Raw genomic sequence first — 18,052 nt, forward strand, 5'->3', positions numbered from 1 at the left:
AAGCAAATACTCAAAGTATTTAATCTTGTTTTAAGGTAAATTATACTTTTAAAAATGTATTTTTCTAAAAGGATTTATATCCAGTTTCCATTGGCTCTATCCGGAACTGGTGAAAAATTCAGACAATAAGATCGTCGATAATTTTTTTTTAATTTACCAATTATGATCCTGGTTCATCAATGGAAAGCCATTTTGGGGCATCAAAAAATGAAGAACTCTAACTTTTTAATTTCGGGGTGTTAAAACCCGAGAAATTTGAATAAGATTTTTGGCTCTTTTTTGGTCGTTTTTCAATGATTTTTGCGTGCCCAGTTGGCTTGGTTCAGAAATAAAAAGTCATTTTGGGTATTTTGTAAGTTTTTAGGTTGCTCTTGAGGTAATTTTGCATGATTATGTGTGTTTTTCAACGATTTTTTCTTGTGTCCACAATTTCTGGTAGTCTACAGATATTTGGGTTCTTTTGGGATGCATAAAAATTAGTGCTTTTTAAAGGATTTTAGGTCTTCTTCATCACCCCGGTTTACGGCTTAGGAGAACGAAGTTATGAAATATACTATATTTGAAAATATTTTCAGTAATTTAATTTAATTACAAAACGAGTTTATTCTGATACAGTATAGCAGGTTGGTGTTTAAATAAAGAAAAGAAAAACGTGTGTTATAGAAGCAGTACTTAGATGAAGTAAAATAAAAAGAATTCGATAATATTTAATGTGAAAAAAATTCTTAATACCTAAGTATTCAGTTATCAATTTTTGTATACTTAAGTAGAATACGGAAATTTTAAAAATCTTTACCGGCAAGTCATTTCGTCCGCTGATGAAAAAACCGGGGAACTTTATTTTACATATAGTTTAATGAAATGTTTAAAATAAGGTGTGAATGAAACACTAAATAAACTAGTTTGTAAACAATTAATAATATATGAGTAATAGGTATTTAAGTTTTCTTGGGAAAAATCAAAAGGAAAAAATTGTCTGAACATACGCACAAATAAAATACTTACAAAATACGTAACAAAAAGACGTCAAAAAAATGTTTGATAAAACAAAAATAAGACAAAATACCGATCAAATAGCCTTCATAAAAGGTAAAAAGATGTTAAAAAAACAACACCCAATATAGAATTAATGCAAAATTCTAACCTTTGGGCTTCTTCTTCTGCTACAATTTAGCGAATCCCCTCATCTTCATTTACGAACCCACTGTAACAAAAAATACATGAAATTTTTGGGTACACAAATAAAAATACCATAGAAGTCAACATCAACTTTATACTTACTATTTTTTAATAATGATGCAATTAAACAATACACAGATTTAATAAGTACTTGCATAACATTTAAAAAATACTAATCAGAAAAAGTTTTGAAATCACAATATAAATTCTAAGCAAAATTTTACATTTACATCCTGCGATTCTTGGTGAAGATGAACAGAAAGAATCTATACGACAAACTCAAAATGCACAAAAAAAAAAATCATTTCGGAGAATATTTGCCTAAAAAATCCCTAACAAATAGATAGACGAAAACGGAAAATTGATCATTTCACTTCATAAACTGGGAAACGTCCAGAAAACAAGAAATGAAAATTTAATAAAAAGAACCTTGCTCCACTACGTTTAGAAATAAAGAATGTTCTTGAATTAATTTAACCGAAACTTCAATAAACTATAAAAAATATTGAAGACTACTGTTTTCAGTGAAAATGGTTGTCTGAAACGTTTTACTGATTAGTGAACTTTTTTTAGTTGTAGTTAAGTATCTCCCAGATAGAAAAATATTTTCAAAACAATTTTGAAATTAAAAAAATAATACAATAATTTCAATGAATAATGTTATGCAGTGATGGGTAAAAGTTAAAGAAAGTCCGTAATGAGACAAAAATCAAAATTGGATCCAATTTTTAAATAATTAACATTGATAAAAACGTATTAGATGTTCCAAATTATTTCATCCGAGAACGCCAGTTTTAAAGAATAGACATCTGACGAGATATTAACTTGCCAAAATAAGACTGATTTTGGCAAATTACTTACTCTCTTAGAAAATAAAGGGCGGTTGGGCGGGACTAGTACTTACTGAGATAAAACTGATTGTGCCAAATGATATACCCTCTACCCTTCATTTTCTTAGAGGGTATGTCATTTGCCAAAATCAGTCTTATCTTAGCAGGTACTAGCCCCGCCCACCCACCCTCTCTTTTCTCACACGGTACCTCATTTGCCAAAATCAGTTTTATCTTAGCAAGTAGGTACTGATGACTAACTTTTACAAAAAATGATCAAAATTTGCAAACATTACGAGCTTACTACTTATATGCACAAAACAGGAATTTTGAACATCTTCTCTAGTGTTTAGTTGTTCTTTCTATGCTTTATTACTGAAGTTTAGTTTTGAAATTTCGTTGCGACGTTGCCACGTTATCTCGATTTTCTTCAAATATTATGGCAATGAAACAGTTCACAAAAAAAAATCGCAGTAAGGTTATTTTAAAAATCTGTGTTGCAATATTTGATTGAAGAGTAAATAAGGGTGCGAGCTTTGTTGTGATGTCAAATCAAATTTTAGTATAAAGATTGTTAAAAAAAAATTGACGATTTTCAAACATCGATAGTTGAGTTTTTTCAACAGAACACCCTGTATCAACGTTAAGTATAGAAAATACTTGACAAAAAGGTAAGAGAACAAAAAATAGAGTAAGATCCAGTAACAAAATACAGGGTGTTCTATCTGAAACAACTGAAATATCGATAATTGAAAATTGTGATAATTAAAATTTTCTTATACATATTCTATATTCTTTAGATACTCTGTCGGTATATGAAAATTTTATTTTATTTACACCACAACAAAACTTTATTTATTTTACCTCAAAATATCGTAACAGAATTTAAAAATAACCTTACTGCGATTTTTTTATGAACCCTTCCATTGCCAAAAAGTTTCGAGAAAATTGGAATAACGTGGCAACGTCGCATCGTAATTTCAAAAATAAACGATGCTTGTAAAGTCTAAAAAGAGGTCAATCAAAATATGTAAAAATATGTAGGCTGTTTCATTAAAAAGATAAGTTGTGTGTTATGCCTTAAAAATAGAACACTCTGTATAGTTAAAAATAATTTTAAAGTATAATCCTCAAACAACGATATTTGCCTTTTTTTGGATCAATATAATTTTGTTTTAACATTAATTTTCAAAGGTTACTAGACAACATTTTTTTTATCATATGGTATTACTTATCGAGAGCGCAATAAAAGCACGATCAAAGATATCCATGCATTTTTGCTTTTTGGCTTTGTTCATTGTAACTATATATTTTCAACTTAAACTTTCAAATTGACCATAATTTGGCAAGACGAAAGTTTTATCAAAGATAATGTCCAAAAATCCATGACTCACTTTGATCGTTTTTTTTATTGTTCTCGTTATGTTATGTCGTTCTACTTTCGTAAATAAGTTTGATTATGATTTTTGGCTGAAAAGCATAATTTTCTAAAAAAAAGGCAGATACTTTTACAAATAATAATAATTTTAATAAAGATTTTCAGGCACCTATGTTTAATTTTTTATCGGTAACGAAACGGAAAATTACAAGACTTAAAATTCAGTGACCCGAGTAATTTTAATTCTCGGCTGCGCCTCGGGTGTAAAGTATACACTTAATTTTTGGCCTTTACTTTGAATAAAATTTTTGAGCATACGTTTTTTTTTATTCATTTTTATTTAAAAATCTAATTTTCCCAAAATTCTCTAGGTACGAATACAAATTTCAATGTTTCGAAAATCGTGAATAAAGCTCTAATGTTAAAAGTATTATTATTACTCGAGGCAAAGCCGAGAGTTGCTTTATTTTTGTCTCCCATGAGTACGTTTGCAACCCTCGGTGGCGCCTCGGGCACAAATTACGCTCTTAATTATAAACCTTCAATTTTTAAATATTTCTCTCTACTTGTTGAAACAAACATATTTATTAAGGTGGTTAAGTAACGATTTGTACAATACAGCTACTTTTCCCTTAACGTCCATGTTTTGATATCAATTTAGAATAAAATAAAATAATAGACCGATGCATAAACCTGATAGTAACATTTACCCTTTAAATCCTGATTTCCTTTCTTTCCGCGCCGTTCCTTCCAGACTCCTTCCTCATGGGCACATCACAACACTCACCCTTCACTTTAAGCCCGAAATCAAATTATTTTTAACAAAAATGAGCCACAAACAAACTAATTTACCACCGCACCGCACACGCTCTCAACAAAACCAAAACCGACGGAACTCCTTTGTGTACCACAAAAAATGAACAAAAAACTCTTACCGATAACGACACCACATCAGACTTTTTTTGCAGAGTTTTTATACATCGATGCATCGCACCCTAGATGAATCTTATTTAAAATACTGCAAGGTTATTCATTAGCAGAACATAATTTTCGCGCTGCGTGGATGGATAAGAAATTACGAATTTTATATATACAATTCGCCGAAAAAAAAAATAAAAAACTCTTTCGAAAATATTTTATTTTTCCACAGTTAATGACAACACCGAATTCAAATTCTTTCACCATTTCTGCTACAATACTCATGTAAAATAAATTCATACGGGGTGTTCCAACGGTTACAGGAAGGAAAATTAAACATTCGGTGTAGACTGTAGAAAAAATTCTGGCCATTTTCATGTTTCATCGATGTTTCATAATCATAACCCCTAGAAAACACATATGGAAATCCAAAAATGTGTAGAATGTTAACGAATATACGAGGGGACTTCACAAAATTCGTTGAATTAATGCTTGTGGGATTACAGCCCTGAATCCTAAACACTATATTAAGTGTGAGTGAAAACCAAAGAAAATATATAAACTCGGAAAATAAAATATCCACAATATTTCTGTGCGTGTAACAAGTTTGATTACGTATTTCGCAAACCCATAGCTAAAAGCGGATTCTAGAAAAAAAATCTAAAATCAGATTGCAAAAAACATAAAAAGATTATCAACTAATTTCAATGATAAAAAAACTTTGCTTTTATAGACCAACACCGTAACTGTCTAATCAAAAATTATTCAAATTTTAATCAGTGCAGTACACACGAGGACATCATTAAGTTTTCTGGGCTTCACTTATATGTAATACCACCTCAGCCCAAAATCACTCCCCAAAAAGATTCATATCGTAGTATAATTTATCACCAAGAGATCAATACCCTTTAACTGTTAGTCTCAATGCAGCCGCAGAGCGAGTTCGTGACCATGACGCAATTATCAAAATTGAGCACCAAGGCATCATAAAATTTGTAAGAAAAAAAAAAGGGGGTTGACCGCATAAAATTAAATTGGCGACGGTTCCCTGTCGTACTCACCAGTAAAAAGTTATTGAAAAGATTTCGTCTGGTTTATGATCCAGCGGGTCAAAATCAAGGAAATTGTACCTATAAATAGATTTTTAGCTGCAGTAATTTGCCATACTCGCAGTTTGGGTTCGGAAATTTCTTCCTGTAGTCCAAAGGCTGAAATTGCTGTTTGAGAATATGGACTTCAGCACCGACTTATCGACTTCAGAGACTTGTCGGTCTATTCTTAAAAATAAAAAAAACAAACTCTTCACCCTTCATGGAATGGAACATGAATCGGGAAAAGCAATCTGCAATGTAATGACGATTCATTTATAGCGTGCTTATAATAATAATAATAATAATAACTGATATTGCAGTTGCCATAGTGATGACTCATCATCACCGACGGCGGCGCTCTACTAAAGAAAAGGCTGGAAGCGGAAGTCGCGATGGGTACTCCAGAACAAGCTCGATCTCGAAATATCTAGAAATAAGCAGTGGCTGCTTAAATATGGAGTCCAGTCAAGGAAAGAAGTAGAGTCTAATCCAGGAGTCGGTTAAATTGAGTCAGAATTATTCGCTGTTATAATTTCGCTGTCTAGTTAGTATTAATACATTTGTATTACTGGGAAATAAATTGCTGATCATCGTGGCAGTATGCATAGTAACCTGTTCTCTTTTCTACCTTCGAACCAAAATCCGGTTTTACATTTTTTCTATTTTTCCGTTCTACCAAAAAAAATACATGCATATTTTTTTGCCCAATTTCCGTTCGTCAGAAAATACGTTTTCCTTTTACGTACGCATTTTACATACATATTTTTAAATTAACAGCATTCATTGAATTCCATTAGCCGTGGCAGAAGAACACTTGGCATATTTTAACTGGTTGTAGTTATTATAATTATTATTACAATAATTACAATAAATTATTATTATTGAAACCTTGAAACTATTGAGTTTATGCAACCAACATTAACGTATTTTTGTGGCGACACCTACTGTCAAATTTAGAAACTATAGTAAAATTCAACCCATCAACCCAGGATAACCTCACATTTTACACCTGTTTAAATTTCTTTTCTGAATTTGTTGGAGTGTTTTTGAGAATATAGAACTGTCATCAAAATGCAATATAGCTTTTTATTGTAGCCATGGACAAGTTAAAAATGTATCCTTTTTAATACGTAGCATGTGCGGTCCTTTATTAACTTGGAATTGTATAACTTTATTAACTCTAATTAGTGATATCGAAATCCCCTTTCCTACCCAAAGACTTGCTGAAATAGCATACCACGTCTTAAGAGTAGATGCAGAACCCAAAAGAAGTGGAGTTTCAAAAGAAATATCATTTAATAATAATATTTTACAAGCGTAAGTTCCATTAGATTTGTTTCAATAAGAAATGTAAAACTATCATTTACAGAAAATTTTCTGCACAACTAGCTCGACAACTACGAGTCGCAGTAAACGGATTTTTTGAAAGTGTCAACCTTATCACAGAAACAATTGAATTTGCTGGAGAACCGGTCAGTGCTGAATACAGTCATTTTTGCTAAAAATGCCAGAACACACCCCAGCACCTACACCAAGCAGGGCGGTGTATGGTTTTGCTATGTATTTGAGTTTTCGAAGTTTTTTCATTTTGTATTTAGTGTGGGCAATTATACCTGACGAGTGGTTCAAGGTAGTGGGCATAACGTGTTTACCCCAACGATATTGGGCCGTCACTGTACCAGTTTTCCTTCTTACAGTGCTCGCGATTTTTGCATTTTTTATTTACCCTAGCTTAGGATTGTTGATGACACCTAATGTTGATGATTTGAGGACTATCCGAGACACAACTAGTACTAAAAAGAGAAAAAGTAGAAGTCTCTTTTCTATGCAAAACTATGGAACTTGCGGCGAGTGCAGTTGTGTCAACAAGGAATCGTGTTTGAAAGACGATTATCAAAAGAACTGTGGTGATTATGTTGTTAAGGCTATTCCTGTTTTGCAGGATTTACCTATCTGGGAGGTTTCAGATCATCTGTATTTTAAATAAAAGTGCTGTATATTGAAAATCAAACTTTATTTTTATAATTACTTTAGAACTAGAAAGCAAATTGTAATATCCAGTTAAACATAATAGTGAGGTTTCTTGATAGTAATTCCAAATTCAGCCAATGCTGGAATTAAGTCTTCCATTGTTAAGCAGTAACGTCGATCTTTTGATCCCTTTGATCCCTACAATTCAATTTAAGAAAAAATATGCCATTTTCACACAATCTTACCTTGGAGCTGCTATGACTACTTGACGAATTACTAGAACGCATTTTACAATGCTGAAGGGCATCATTTGCAATATCAGAAATAAATTTTTGAGCTGCAATAGATATTAATCGAATTAATCTTGGATCTTTTGCATCACATCCAGAATTTCGTAAGAAGTGAGCGGTTACTGCATCCGGTATCTGGAACATTTTATTGACAATTTGAACGTAAATTATACTACTACTTACAGTTGGAGTGTAGTCTTCTAGCTGTAATAAGAAATTGCTAAGTGGCTGTCCAAAAGTTGTAGGTTCGTTATCGTCTACAATCATTTTGTTGTCGTTCATTTCAGCCATGAACAGTGCACTTGTTTAACCTTTGTTAGAAGACGAAAAGAATTTCGTAAATAAAACTGTTAAAAAAAGAAAAGTAAAAAAGTTATTTTAGATTTTGCTTGATGCTGAATGACAAGACCACAATAAATAACAACTTCGCCGTCGACATGACAAATGACATTTGGATTTAGTGGAATTTGCGTTTTATAACTCAAAAAGTTCCTAGTTTCTTGACATCAGCGGGGCAGTTCTTCGATCGCCATTTGATATCTAAGAAAAATTAAATTAATTTATTTCGTATTACATAACTAAAAAAGTAAGTTACAAATTTATAAAATACTTTTTTAGAATGTATGGGTGTATTTTCGTTACTCTCTCGCATGGGATACGTGTTATGTAATAATTGAGGTTATACCCCCGAAAATACTTTTTTGAAAAAACAAAAATCTTAAACATTGTTACATTTTTTCAGAAATGGCTGCCATGCGATGTGTTTCACGTCTTCTTACCCGTCGCACGATCAACACAATCTCAACTCGAGGATATGCTGACGAAATGAGTTTCACATTTGCAGCTGGAAATCAAGTACGTCCAAATTTTAATAGTAAAAATAGCTACTATTTAAACCATTTTTAGGTTTTCTATGATTCGCAGTCCGTGAGGCAAGTAGACGTGCCATCCTTCTCTGGTTCATTTGGTATTCTGCCTAAACACGTCCCCACTTTGGCAGTTTTGAAACCTGGCGTAGTCACTGTTTTTGAAAATGACGGTGCTGTTAAGAAGATCTTTGTCTCCAGTGGAACAGTTACAATTAATGAAGATTCTTCAGTGCAGGTTATATTTTGTGTTGATCAAATAAACAAGTTTGTGGTTGTATTAGGTTTTAGCTGAAGAAGCAGCGGCTGTTGAAAATCTTGATGCTTCAGCTGCCAGAGAAGTTCTCAGCAAGGCACAAAGTGAACTAGCTTCTGCCAGTACTGATCAGGTACTTTGTGACAAATAAATTTTATTGAAGGTGTAAAAATGTTGTTTTAGGCGCGAGCTGAAGCTACCATTGCTGTAGAAGTTGGAGAGGCTCTCGTTAAAGCCGTGGAATAAATTGATCACACCTGAAAATAGATTGTTAATTTTAATTATAATAAAACAAAGAAAATAGTCATAATAGTGGAAAATATGCCCCCTCATTCAGATTTAGATGCACATTTGTTACTGATTCCAAGTATTTTACTTTTCTTGTATCATTTCTGATAACGTTTAGAAAACAGTTTGCAAAAACCTTTTTTAAACCTGTTACAAACTCAACAGATAGATTTTTTATGTTGGTAGACCCATTGTGTTATTATTCCATTATGTTGCACATCCTGTTAAATGTCAATGTCAAATATGACATTCATAAATCCCGAGACGTTCATTTTCATTAATTTGTAAATTTCTTTTTGTGCTGGTAGAAGCTATTTAAATTTTTTAAAATGGGTATGTAACAGAAATAACGCACAAACTTACGATAAACCGAACGTTTATTTCAGCTTTTAAGATGTCATACAGTTTTGAAGGTAATTACAGAACAAAGCCTGAACAAAATCTTTCAGGAGCTAGCAAAAAAATATCCAGAGATTTATTACTGCAAAAGACACACGAAGAGAGACGTAAGCGGCAGGTGAGTAAACACGTCAAACTCAACAACAATAATAAAAATAACGCTGTGTAGGAGCAACGTTTAAAGTTACAAAGCGCGGAACTTTTACAATCTCATATTAGAAGTTATTTAGTTCGGAAACATAAAAAAGAGGAAGAGAGATGTTTTTATGATAATAATTTTGAAAGTACACCTATAAAGGTACTACTGTCGAAACTTTTATTCTTTTATGACTCTGACAAGGATATAAGGAGACTGGTAAAAGGAAGACTAATTCACTTGATTGTCATAATAATGGAAATTTTCCAGCATCAACTGTCAGAGCGTTTGTTGCATCAAAGTGCTGAAATCAACCAATTATTGGAAACTGATTCCAAGCTGGGATGGTTAGTAAAACGATGGTTAGTTTTATGTTTAAAGACCTCTTATCATCCACATTTGACAATGCTAATGCTGAATTGTCTCGATTTTTTTGTTTCCAATACACATACTATTGAATATCTTATTCGTAAGGGTGAGCATAACATAATTTGTTTTTAGCTTCAGAGGTTTCACTGTGATATTTATTAGGTTATTATGTATACCTGCGTACGTTACTGGATAATAACAGTAAGGAGTTACTTCAACAAACTCTAAACCTGATTTATCGCCCCTTCCAATCACTACGTATCTCGCAAAGTTCACAGGACATAATAATGTCTGAATTTTGCAGCAATTTTCTCAAACCCACATTCACAAATAATGTTAAGACTGTTCTCATACCATATTTAAAAAACAAAAGGGACTTCCCATATGAAAAGATCATTCGTTATTTAAACAGTGGCTATCATTTTCAAATCAGCAATAGTCTGTTTTATTGTATACTTGCTCTGGAACCCGACGATTATGGTAAATTCCATCCAATGTTTCTTACTACCTTGTACAATTTTGTTACTTTAGAACCCACCACTGACAGTATTCAAGTTTTGTCTAACTTAAGCTGCGATATTCACCAGTTGAAACCACCAATTTATTTAATAGCAGACGACAGCGACGACGAGAGCGAGGTTCAAGTGTCAGAAGAAGAACTACTCCTTTCTGACTACTTACATATCATGAATAAACCAGAAAGAGTGAGAAAATGGTTACACTTTTTTGAACAGAATAGCAATAATGAAGATGTGTTGATGTCGTTAACAAAGTTCTGTCACAACCTTCTCCTCGTATACAAAGATTCAATTAGGAAATATTTGTAAGTCTCGTTGATTGATGATTTTGCGCGCTCTAATAGGACCACTGTAGATTGCTCTATAAATTGGGCCTGAATGGCAACTTTCTGAATAAATTGTGGAACATGTTGAACAGAAAACGCAGCCTTGAAGGTGAACTAAGAGGGTCTTGCTTGTTATCCTGGAAAGACTGTCATACAAATCTTTCAGTTTTTTGTGATACTTTTACGTTTTATACGGAAACTTTAACTGATCGAGGTTTGTATTTTTTTTTTTTAGAGGCCCGCTTGAAGACTGTGTGTGCGCCTACACTTCTTGATTTAATAGTCGTGTTCCTGAGGCCTGTTTTCCCGGCGGCGAAAATCCGGTATTGCAGATAAACATTCACATGAACAGTGACAGTGAGTGAAAAAACTGCGTTTTCGAGTCCACGATGATTTTAATTTAATTGATGAAAATTTTAGAAAATCAATAATAAAGTGTCCTTATTTGTGGCATGTATTTACCTTCACAACATTCCAAACTTCTAAATTAGCAACATGAAGTGTGATATTCTATTCTATTTAAATTTTCAAATCGGGACACCTCAGTGGCACAACACGTATGTAAACATGAATTATAAGTCCAGATAATATGATGGAATAGTTTAGGTGTACACACAGTATTTAAATAACAAAATAACTAAACTGAGATACCCACTAAATATTTGTTTTTTTTTTTATAGAAAATTCTGATACAAGTGAGACTTTTTCCCCAAATGATCTGTACTCTATGTCAAAATTATTAAAAAATGTAGCTGTCGACTTAGTGGAATTGGCATTTCCTATGTGTAGATCCAGCACAGTAGGTTGTTATAGTTTATGTTGTGCCTTAACTCGTTTAATTAGATTCCAGCAACTCCAGAAATTCTCCATTTGTATAGTTCTTGTTTAAACTGTGTAAAAATGTTGTACATGTTGGACATTAGGAAACAGTTTTGTCCGCAGGCGTTTTGGACCGCCAAAAAAATTCACATTTCGCAGGATTTGTCACGACGGAATTACTTATCTAAAACTATCAAACCTTTCCATGGTTTAGTAAATGACAACGATGGTACGTAAAATAAAAAAAAAATAATAAGTAAAAAAGGGGTTAATTTTTCACTTGTAGATGAAGATCACCTTCCTCCCCTATCCACAATAGAGCAACGATCTTTGGCAATATTGCAAGAACTACCATTTCTAATTGGATTTAACACGAGGGTCTTGCTTTTGAGGGATTGGTGTAGGAACAGTCTAGGAGAAAACGATTACCAACGACTCCATCACGAGTTTCTTAATGATAATTTGGTGGTAATTCGACGAACGCACTTGTATGAGGATGCATTTGAAAAACTGTCAGTCAAAAATGGTGACTGTTCTAAATCGAAATTTAGAGGATTTCAAATTAAATAAACCATTTGTAGAAACCGATTTGCGCCATAAAGTTCGTATTCAGTTTATCAATAACGTGGGGCTAGAAGAAGCGGGAATAGATGGTGGTGGGATTTTTAAAGAGTTTATTAATGAGGTTTTGAAGACCGCGTTTGATCCGAATCGCGGTTTCTTTTTGCTGACAGCCGATAATACGTTGTATCCAAACCCAAATGTACATCTGATAGTGGAAAATTACATGGAGCATTATTATTTTATAGGACGACTTGTTGGAAAAGTGAGATTCTTAATCATTTCGTTATTGTTCGTATTTATTGTAATTTCGTAGGCAATCTTTGAAAATATACTCGTGGATCTCCCTATAGCCGAGTTCTTTTTAGCAAAACTGTTGGTAGACAGGGCTAGTGCTCATTATCTAAAATCGTTGGATCCGGTGTTGTACAGAAATCTCCTTTATTTAAGAGACTACCCTGGAGATGTTAGTGATCTTGGTCTAGATTTTACAACAGTGAATACCGACTTAGGAGAAACAAGAGTAATATAAAAAGAAAGGTCAAACTATTTTACTCTTTGTTGTGTTTATAGGTGGTCGAGTTGAAACCTCATGGTAGTAATATTCAAGTAACGAACGAAAATAGACTCGAATACATACAAAGACTAGCGGATTTAAAATTAAACGTTCAGTTGAAAAAACAATGTTCGTCTTTTAGGGGGGGACTAGATAGCGTTGTGCCATTACTATGGTTAAAGTTGTTCAATCATAACGAACTTCAGGTGATTATTGGTGGAGACACACAGGAAATTGATTTAAGCGATTTGAAAGCTCACACTGTATATGGAGGTATTAATACGTTTAATAATAAAACAATTGTACAATTTTTTTACATATCTTAGGCGAATTCACCGTTGATCATCCAACCGTTAATTTATTCTGGAAAATCTTAAATACGTTTACTGATACTCAGAAGAAAATGTTGCTCAAGTTTGTGACGAGTTGTTCAAGACCGCCTCTGCTGGGATTTAAGGAGTTGAATCCACAGTTTTGTATACAGTCATCTGGAAGTGAAGATAGAATGCCAACTGCAAGCACATGTTTAAATCTTCTTAAAATACCCATTATTAAAGAGGAAGAACTTTTGAAGAATAAGCTCTTGGGTGCGATTGAACAGCAAGCTGGTTTTGAATTATCGTAATTTCCAGTGTATTTTTTGTGTATTTAAAAATGTATATTCCATATAATTTTTTTTGTTTTGTTACATTTTTAACTAATAAAATGTCATTTTACGTATTGTGGTTTGTTTATCTAATTGGTTTTGATTGAAGGGCGATGCATAGCGATAATTATAACCACTAGTGCAGATGCGCTTCGTCTATAAATACAATAGGTAAGTCAACAGGCTGTTTGTAAGCTGTTAAGTAATTTATGTCTTTGAATGGCAAGAAATGTGACTAATATTTTTTAGTTTTTTAGTCATCAACTAACTGAAATATTTTTCCAAATTGTACCTCCCAAAATTGTTCGATTGTGTATGTAGAGGAGAGTGGAACAATATATTATTGATTTCGTTATCTGTCAGGGTGTGCTCTTGACATGTCAATACTGCTTTAAAAAAATAACAAATAGGTTAAATTACAGTATACGAAGTGGTACTTATTCGTTAAATTAAATACAAAATAAATATGTTTTTAACTGAATGGTGTAATGTGAAATCATTATAAACAGTTAGTTTAACCCAACCTCAAATTATACGTGTAGATATATAGATACATATCAAAGCACTAAGATTACTTGTTCTGGAATTTGTACACGTTGGTGTCGTGTCGAAAAACTGAAGATTATCCACCACTCACTTTACTCAAGAATAAAAAAAAATCAACAACTTGAAAGGTACTATTCTCCCCTATAATAATGAATACAAATTAAAATACAACATCGTCGAAATCACGTTGATTTCATGTTCTAGTTTTAATGCTTTAGTCAAATTTCAGTTTCATTTTGTTCTGTGATAGTTTCAATACAAAGCTTTTGTTTTTTTTTCTGCAGAAGTTTATGTCAGTAAACAAAATGTGAAATTAGCATTCTTTGTTAAATAACTCAAATGTGAAAGAATTAGAGGATGCAGGAAATTCTGCATTAAGAATCACAATTGTTTACAAACTGTCAACAAGGAAATTGATAAACTAGATTTGTCAACAAGTAGGTAACTAACGACAAACAGAACGCCTGTATATAATTCATGTTTTGGGGATTATGTACTAAAAAAAAATCACTCTATTTGATAGACAATTGACAACTAGCGTTTTCTTCTACCAACTAATGAAACAATTGTTAAAAAAGGCACTGAGGCTCAATTTTTGCTTGAAATCTCTTCATCATGAAATAACTTTTATTAGAGCGTCTGTTAAAAAAAAATATTCATAAATATTTTTAAATATCTTTGTTGTAACGAAAATCAGCAACAAACCTATTATAATCTATACATATAAAATTGTTTGTCCTGACTGACTGATTCATCAACGCAGAGCCTAAACTACTGCAGCTAGAAACATGAAATTTGGACAATAGTTTGCTTTTGTGATGTAAACACCCACTAAGAAAGGAACTTGGGAAATTCCACCCCTAAAAGGGTGAAAAGCGGTGGTAAAGTTTGTACAGGAAGACTATTTCCTAACTATTTCTGTTGTAAATATTTACGTGAAACTTGGTATTAATGCTTTTCAACACAAATAACGAAACACGTATTTCACCATTTTCCGAAATTCAACCCCTAAGGGGGTAAAAAGTGGTGGATAAGTTTGTACGGGAAAACTACTTCTGTTGCACATTTTCACGTGGAACTTGGTATTAATGCTCTTCAACACATATAATGACACACGTATTTCAGCATTTTCCGAGATTCAACCCCTAAGGGGGTAAAAAGTGGTAACTAATTGTGTATGGGAAAATATTTCTATTGTAAATTTTTGCTTGGAACTTGATATTAATGCTTTTCAACACAAACAATGTAACGCGTATTTCAGCTGTTTTTGAGATTCTACCCCTAAGAAGATCAAATGAGGTGACAAAGTTTATATGAGAAAAAATATTTGTATGGCGATATTTAGTTGAAATGTTGTTAACATTTGTTACTTGAAAATTGGTAATCATGTAAAATTGTTTGTCTTGACTGACTGATTTTAATTCTTTTTTGAAATTCATCCCCAACGGAATATAATTTGGGTGGAAATGAAATGAAAGGATGTAGCTGTAGCAAAAAATATCCTCGAATTCTCCTGAAAGAAACCCAAACAGGCGAAGACAGCTACCCTCAATACCGGCGAAGAGGTTCCGCGGATGGTGGATTCACGATTGAATTCCATGTTGTAACCCTATATAACAGATGGGTGGTACCGTACAATCCACTTTTATCTTGAACTTTTGCTGCTCACATCAACATAGAGTATTGTAACTCTCAAACTCCAACCAGGATTATTTGGTCTTGAAAATGACAATGATGAGGTCAAATTATATGAAAGTGGTCGATATATTAGCAGCTTTGAAACTGTCTGGAGAATCCTGACCCTTTCCTATACATGAACAATTTCCAGCGGTTTTTCATCTCACAGTGCACTTTAAAAATGGCCTGCTGTCTGTTTTAATCCTAACGACCAGTGGCGGCTGGTGGGTCAAAATTTCGGGTCGGCCAAATATTTTGAGTCTACACCTTGGTGTTATATATTTTCGTAATGTATGGCTGCTACTCATTAACCACTGACATTTTACGTGCCAGGATGTACAAAACATCTCAAATGTTTCGACCTGTTAAAATAATTTTTTATAGGAAATTGACAATGTCAGTTTGATTCCAAATACTATTAATCTTTAATTCTACTTGTTCTGCTTTATCATTAATTGAGAACCACCGAAAACATTATTTTTACTGAGTTCCGCGTCGACCGGCGGCTATACGGCTTGCCGACCCCGGACATCCACAATTAAATAATAATAATTAAATAATGACATGCAGTTAAAAAATATAAAAAAAAGTAATAATAAAAGTACCAACTCTTAACTATCTTCATTTACATTTATTTTTTTTTTTTAATGTAGGTATATGACGAATTGTCAAATAAATTAATTGAATAATTGAAAAATTAAAATGATTTAAAACTTTAAATTCGTTTCTGAAATATCTGAAAACGCTTAGATGCTAAAAATACAGAAAAAGCGCATTTATGTTGTAGCTAAGTTATGTACGAAAAATAAAATTTTAGATAATTTAATGTAATTTTTTTCGTTTATTATTCATACACAGGAAAATGTATTAAATCGACAATTATTATTAAAAAAAAAAATAGTATGCACTGAAGAACATCGAAGCCGTTATTGTTTTGTAATTTGGTTAGCTATCTTAAATATTAAGCGTTTTAAAAACTAAATTCGCGTTGCTGGGTACGGCGAAGGAGGATTTCGCCGGACCTGGCACAACATACGTTCCGCCAGGTCTTTGTCTACTACAGTGTACTAGACAAAGAGAACGATGAAATCGTAAGCTGCTACGAAGTCGAAACATCGAGCATAATGCATTCCTGGATACGGCGTGCCGAAATCTCGCCGGCAAACCGTGTTTATCAGCATTTAAAATTAGCAACAAATGCTTTATTTTGTACCTACAATATAATAAAATATATTTTTAATATATATGATCTATCCTAACGTACATTCAAACTTTATTTCTTTTTTTATTTTCTAATTTCAATGCTTACTAAGTATTTTAAAATGACTGGTACGGCGTGGCCGACCCTGCCGCCCCTGACCAGCCGCCCCTGCTAACGACTTTAATAATGCAACTGAAAAGGTAAATAATTCACAGAAAACTACTTTTCTAGCATTTTTTGAGCTTTACAAAACGAATAATTTTGCAAAAATCCTTTTTTATGTTGAAGTCCCTTCATACTATGTGTGGAAAAGTACCAAATTTGAGAGACAAAAACGTGGAAAAAATGTTGATGGTTGGCCGGGAGTCAAAAGCGATCAAACTTTGGGCAGAGTGTACACCGTTCACCCTAATAACGCCGAATGTTTCTACCTTGGTCTTCTTCTTCAAGAAATGAGAGGGCCAACATCATTCTCGGATTTAAAAACTATTGATGGTGTCCCTTATCCCGCATATCACTCATCATGCAAAGCTTTGGATTTGTCAAGTTCAGTCAGAGTGTCAAGAGAGTGTTCATATTATAAATGAAATGTACAAGTGTGTGATTTCCTTTAAAGACACGGTGCTGTCTTTAGGAAGACAATGTTTAAAGTATTATGGTTCGCCTCAGCCTGTAAAACGTGAAGAAGTCATACAAAACAGAGACTATCTCAGAGTGATTAGCTATGACATACTTTTATAGGCACAACGAAAGTTTATTAAATACAGAACAATATCAAATTTACAACCAAGTTTTAGATAGGTCAGGTAAATGTCTGTTTTTACATGGCTGCCTACAATATTAGCGACAAAACTATCCAAATATTTTAACTTTTTTAAAGAAATATCCTTTAATTTAAAACATGACTTTTAATCAAATCGACAAAAGATAACCCAAATTACAAAATTCATGGGACCCTAACTCCAAACTTTCAGTCCTTATTTCACCCACTTAGGGGTAATTGATGCTTACATAACGAAAGGAACCTTCTGTCCAAATTTCGTGTTTCTAGCTCCAGTAGTTATATTAATGAATCAGTTAGCCGAAGGACAAATACTTTTATATATTGTTATTAATGAAGACTTGCACAAACTTAAAAAGTAATAAAATTGAAATCAAAAAATAAATCAGCGGGTCAAAAATAATGTGTCCTAATTGCGAAAACCACGCAAGCGGAGCTGCGGGTAACAGC

The 18,052-nt window shown here is 33.0% G+C and overlaps 4 protein-coding genes across 4 annotated transcripts; 3 read left to right on the forward strand and 1 right to left on the reverse strand.

Annotated features, from left to right (window-relative positions):
* Window positions 1-6,799: 6,799 nt before the first annotated feature.
* On the forward strand, window positions 6,800-7,407 carry LOC135122774 (phosphatidylinositol N-acetylglucosaminyltransferase subunit P). The gene has a single exon (XM_064047194.1). It carries the CDS (start codon window positions 6,901-6,903, stop codon window positions 7,381-7,383), a length of 483 nt encoding a protein of 160 aa, XP_063903264.1. The 5' UTR covers window positions 6,800-6,900; the 3' UTR covers window positions 7,384-7,407.
* LOC135122777 (transcription initiation factor TFIID subunit 10) lies at window positions 7,394-8,095 on the reverse strand. The gene is made up of 3 exons (XM_064047196.1): window positions 7,841-8,095; window positions 7,613-7,792; window positions 7,394-7,565 (listed from the first exon to the last, which is right to left on the reverse strand). The coding sequence occupies exons 1-3, from the start codon at window positions 7,946-7,948 to the stop codon at window positions 7,458-7,460; spliced, it is 396 nt and encodes a 131-aa protein (XP_063903266.1). The 5' UTR covers window positions 7,949-8,095; the 3' UTR covers window positions 7,394-7,457.
* Window positions 8,096-8,140: 45 nt separating this feature from the next.
* LOC135122775 (ATP synthase subunit delta, mitochondrial) lies at window positions 8,141-9,089 on the forward strand. The gene is made up of 5 exons (XM_064047195.1): window positions 8,141-8,243; window positions 8,400-8,512; window positions 8,564-8,761; window positions 8,808-8,912; window positions 8,963-9,089. Exons 2-5 carry the CDS (start codon window positions 8,402-8,404, stop codon window positions 9,023-9,025), a joined length of 477 nt encoding a protein of 158 aa, XP_063903265.1. The 5' UTR covers window positions 8,141-8,243; window positions 8,400-8,401; the 3' UTR covers window positions 9,026-9,089.
* A 211-nt stretch (window positions 9,090-9,300) lies between these two features.
* Window positions 9,301-13,472, forward strand: LOC135122778 (ubiquitin-protein ligase E3C). The gene is made up of 14 exons (XM_064047197.1): window positions 9,301-9,400; window positions 9,454-9,584; window positions 9,636-9,821; window positions 9,873-10,077; window positions 10,134-10,451; window positions 10,503-10,794; window positions 10,845-11,029; window positions 11,496-11,614; window positions 11,659-11,863; window positions 11,921-12,160; window positions 12,216-12,460; window positions 12,512-12,718; window positions 12,769-13,024; window positions 13,078-13,472. The coding sequence occupies exons 1-14, from the start codon at window positions 9,397-9,399 to the stop codon at window positions 13,374-13,376; spliced, it is 2,892 nt and encodes a 963-aa protein (XP_063903267.1). The 5' UTR covers window positions 9,301-9,396; the 3' UTR covers window positions 13,377-13,472.
* Window positions 13,473-18,052: the final 4,580 nt, after the last annotated feature.

Source organism: Zophobas morio, unplaced genomic scaffold, assembly GCF_036711695.1.
Source record: "Zophobas morio isolate AGI-343-1 ecotype UQ-CSIRO unplaced genomic scaffold, CSIRO_AGI_Zmor_V1 ptg000005l, whole genome shotgun sequence".
In the NCBI taxonomy this organism is placed as follows: domain Eukaryota; kingdom Metazoa; phylum Arthropoda; class Insecta; order Coleoptera; family Tenebrionidae; genus Zophobas; species Zophobas morio.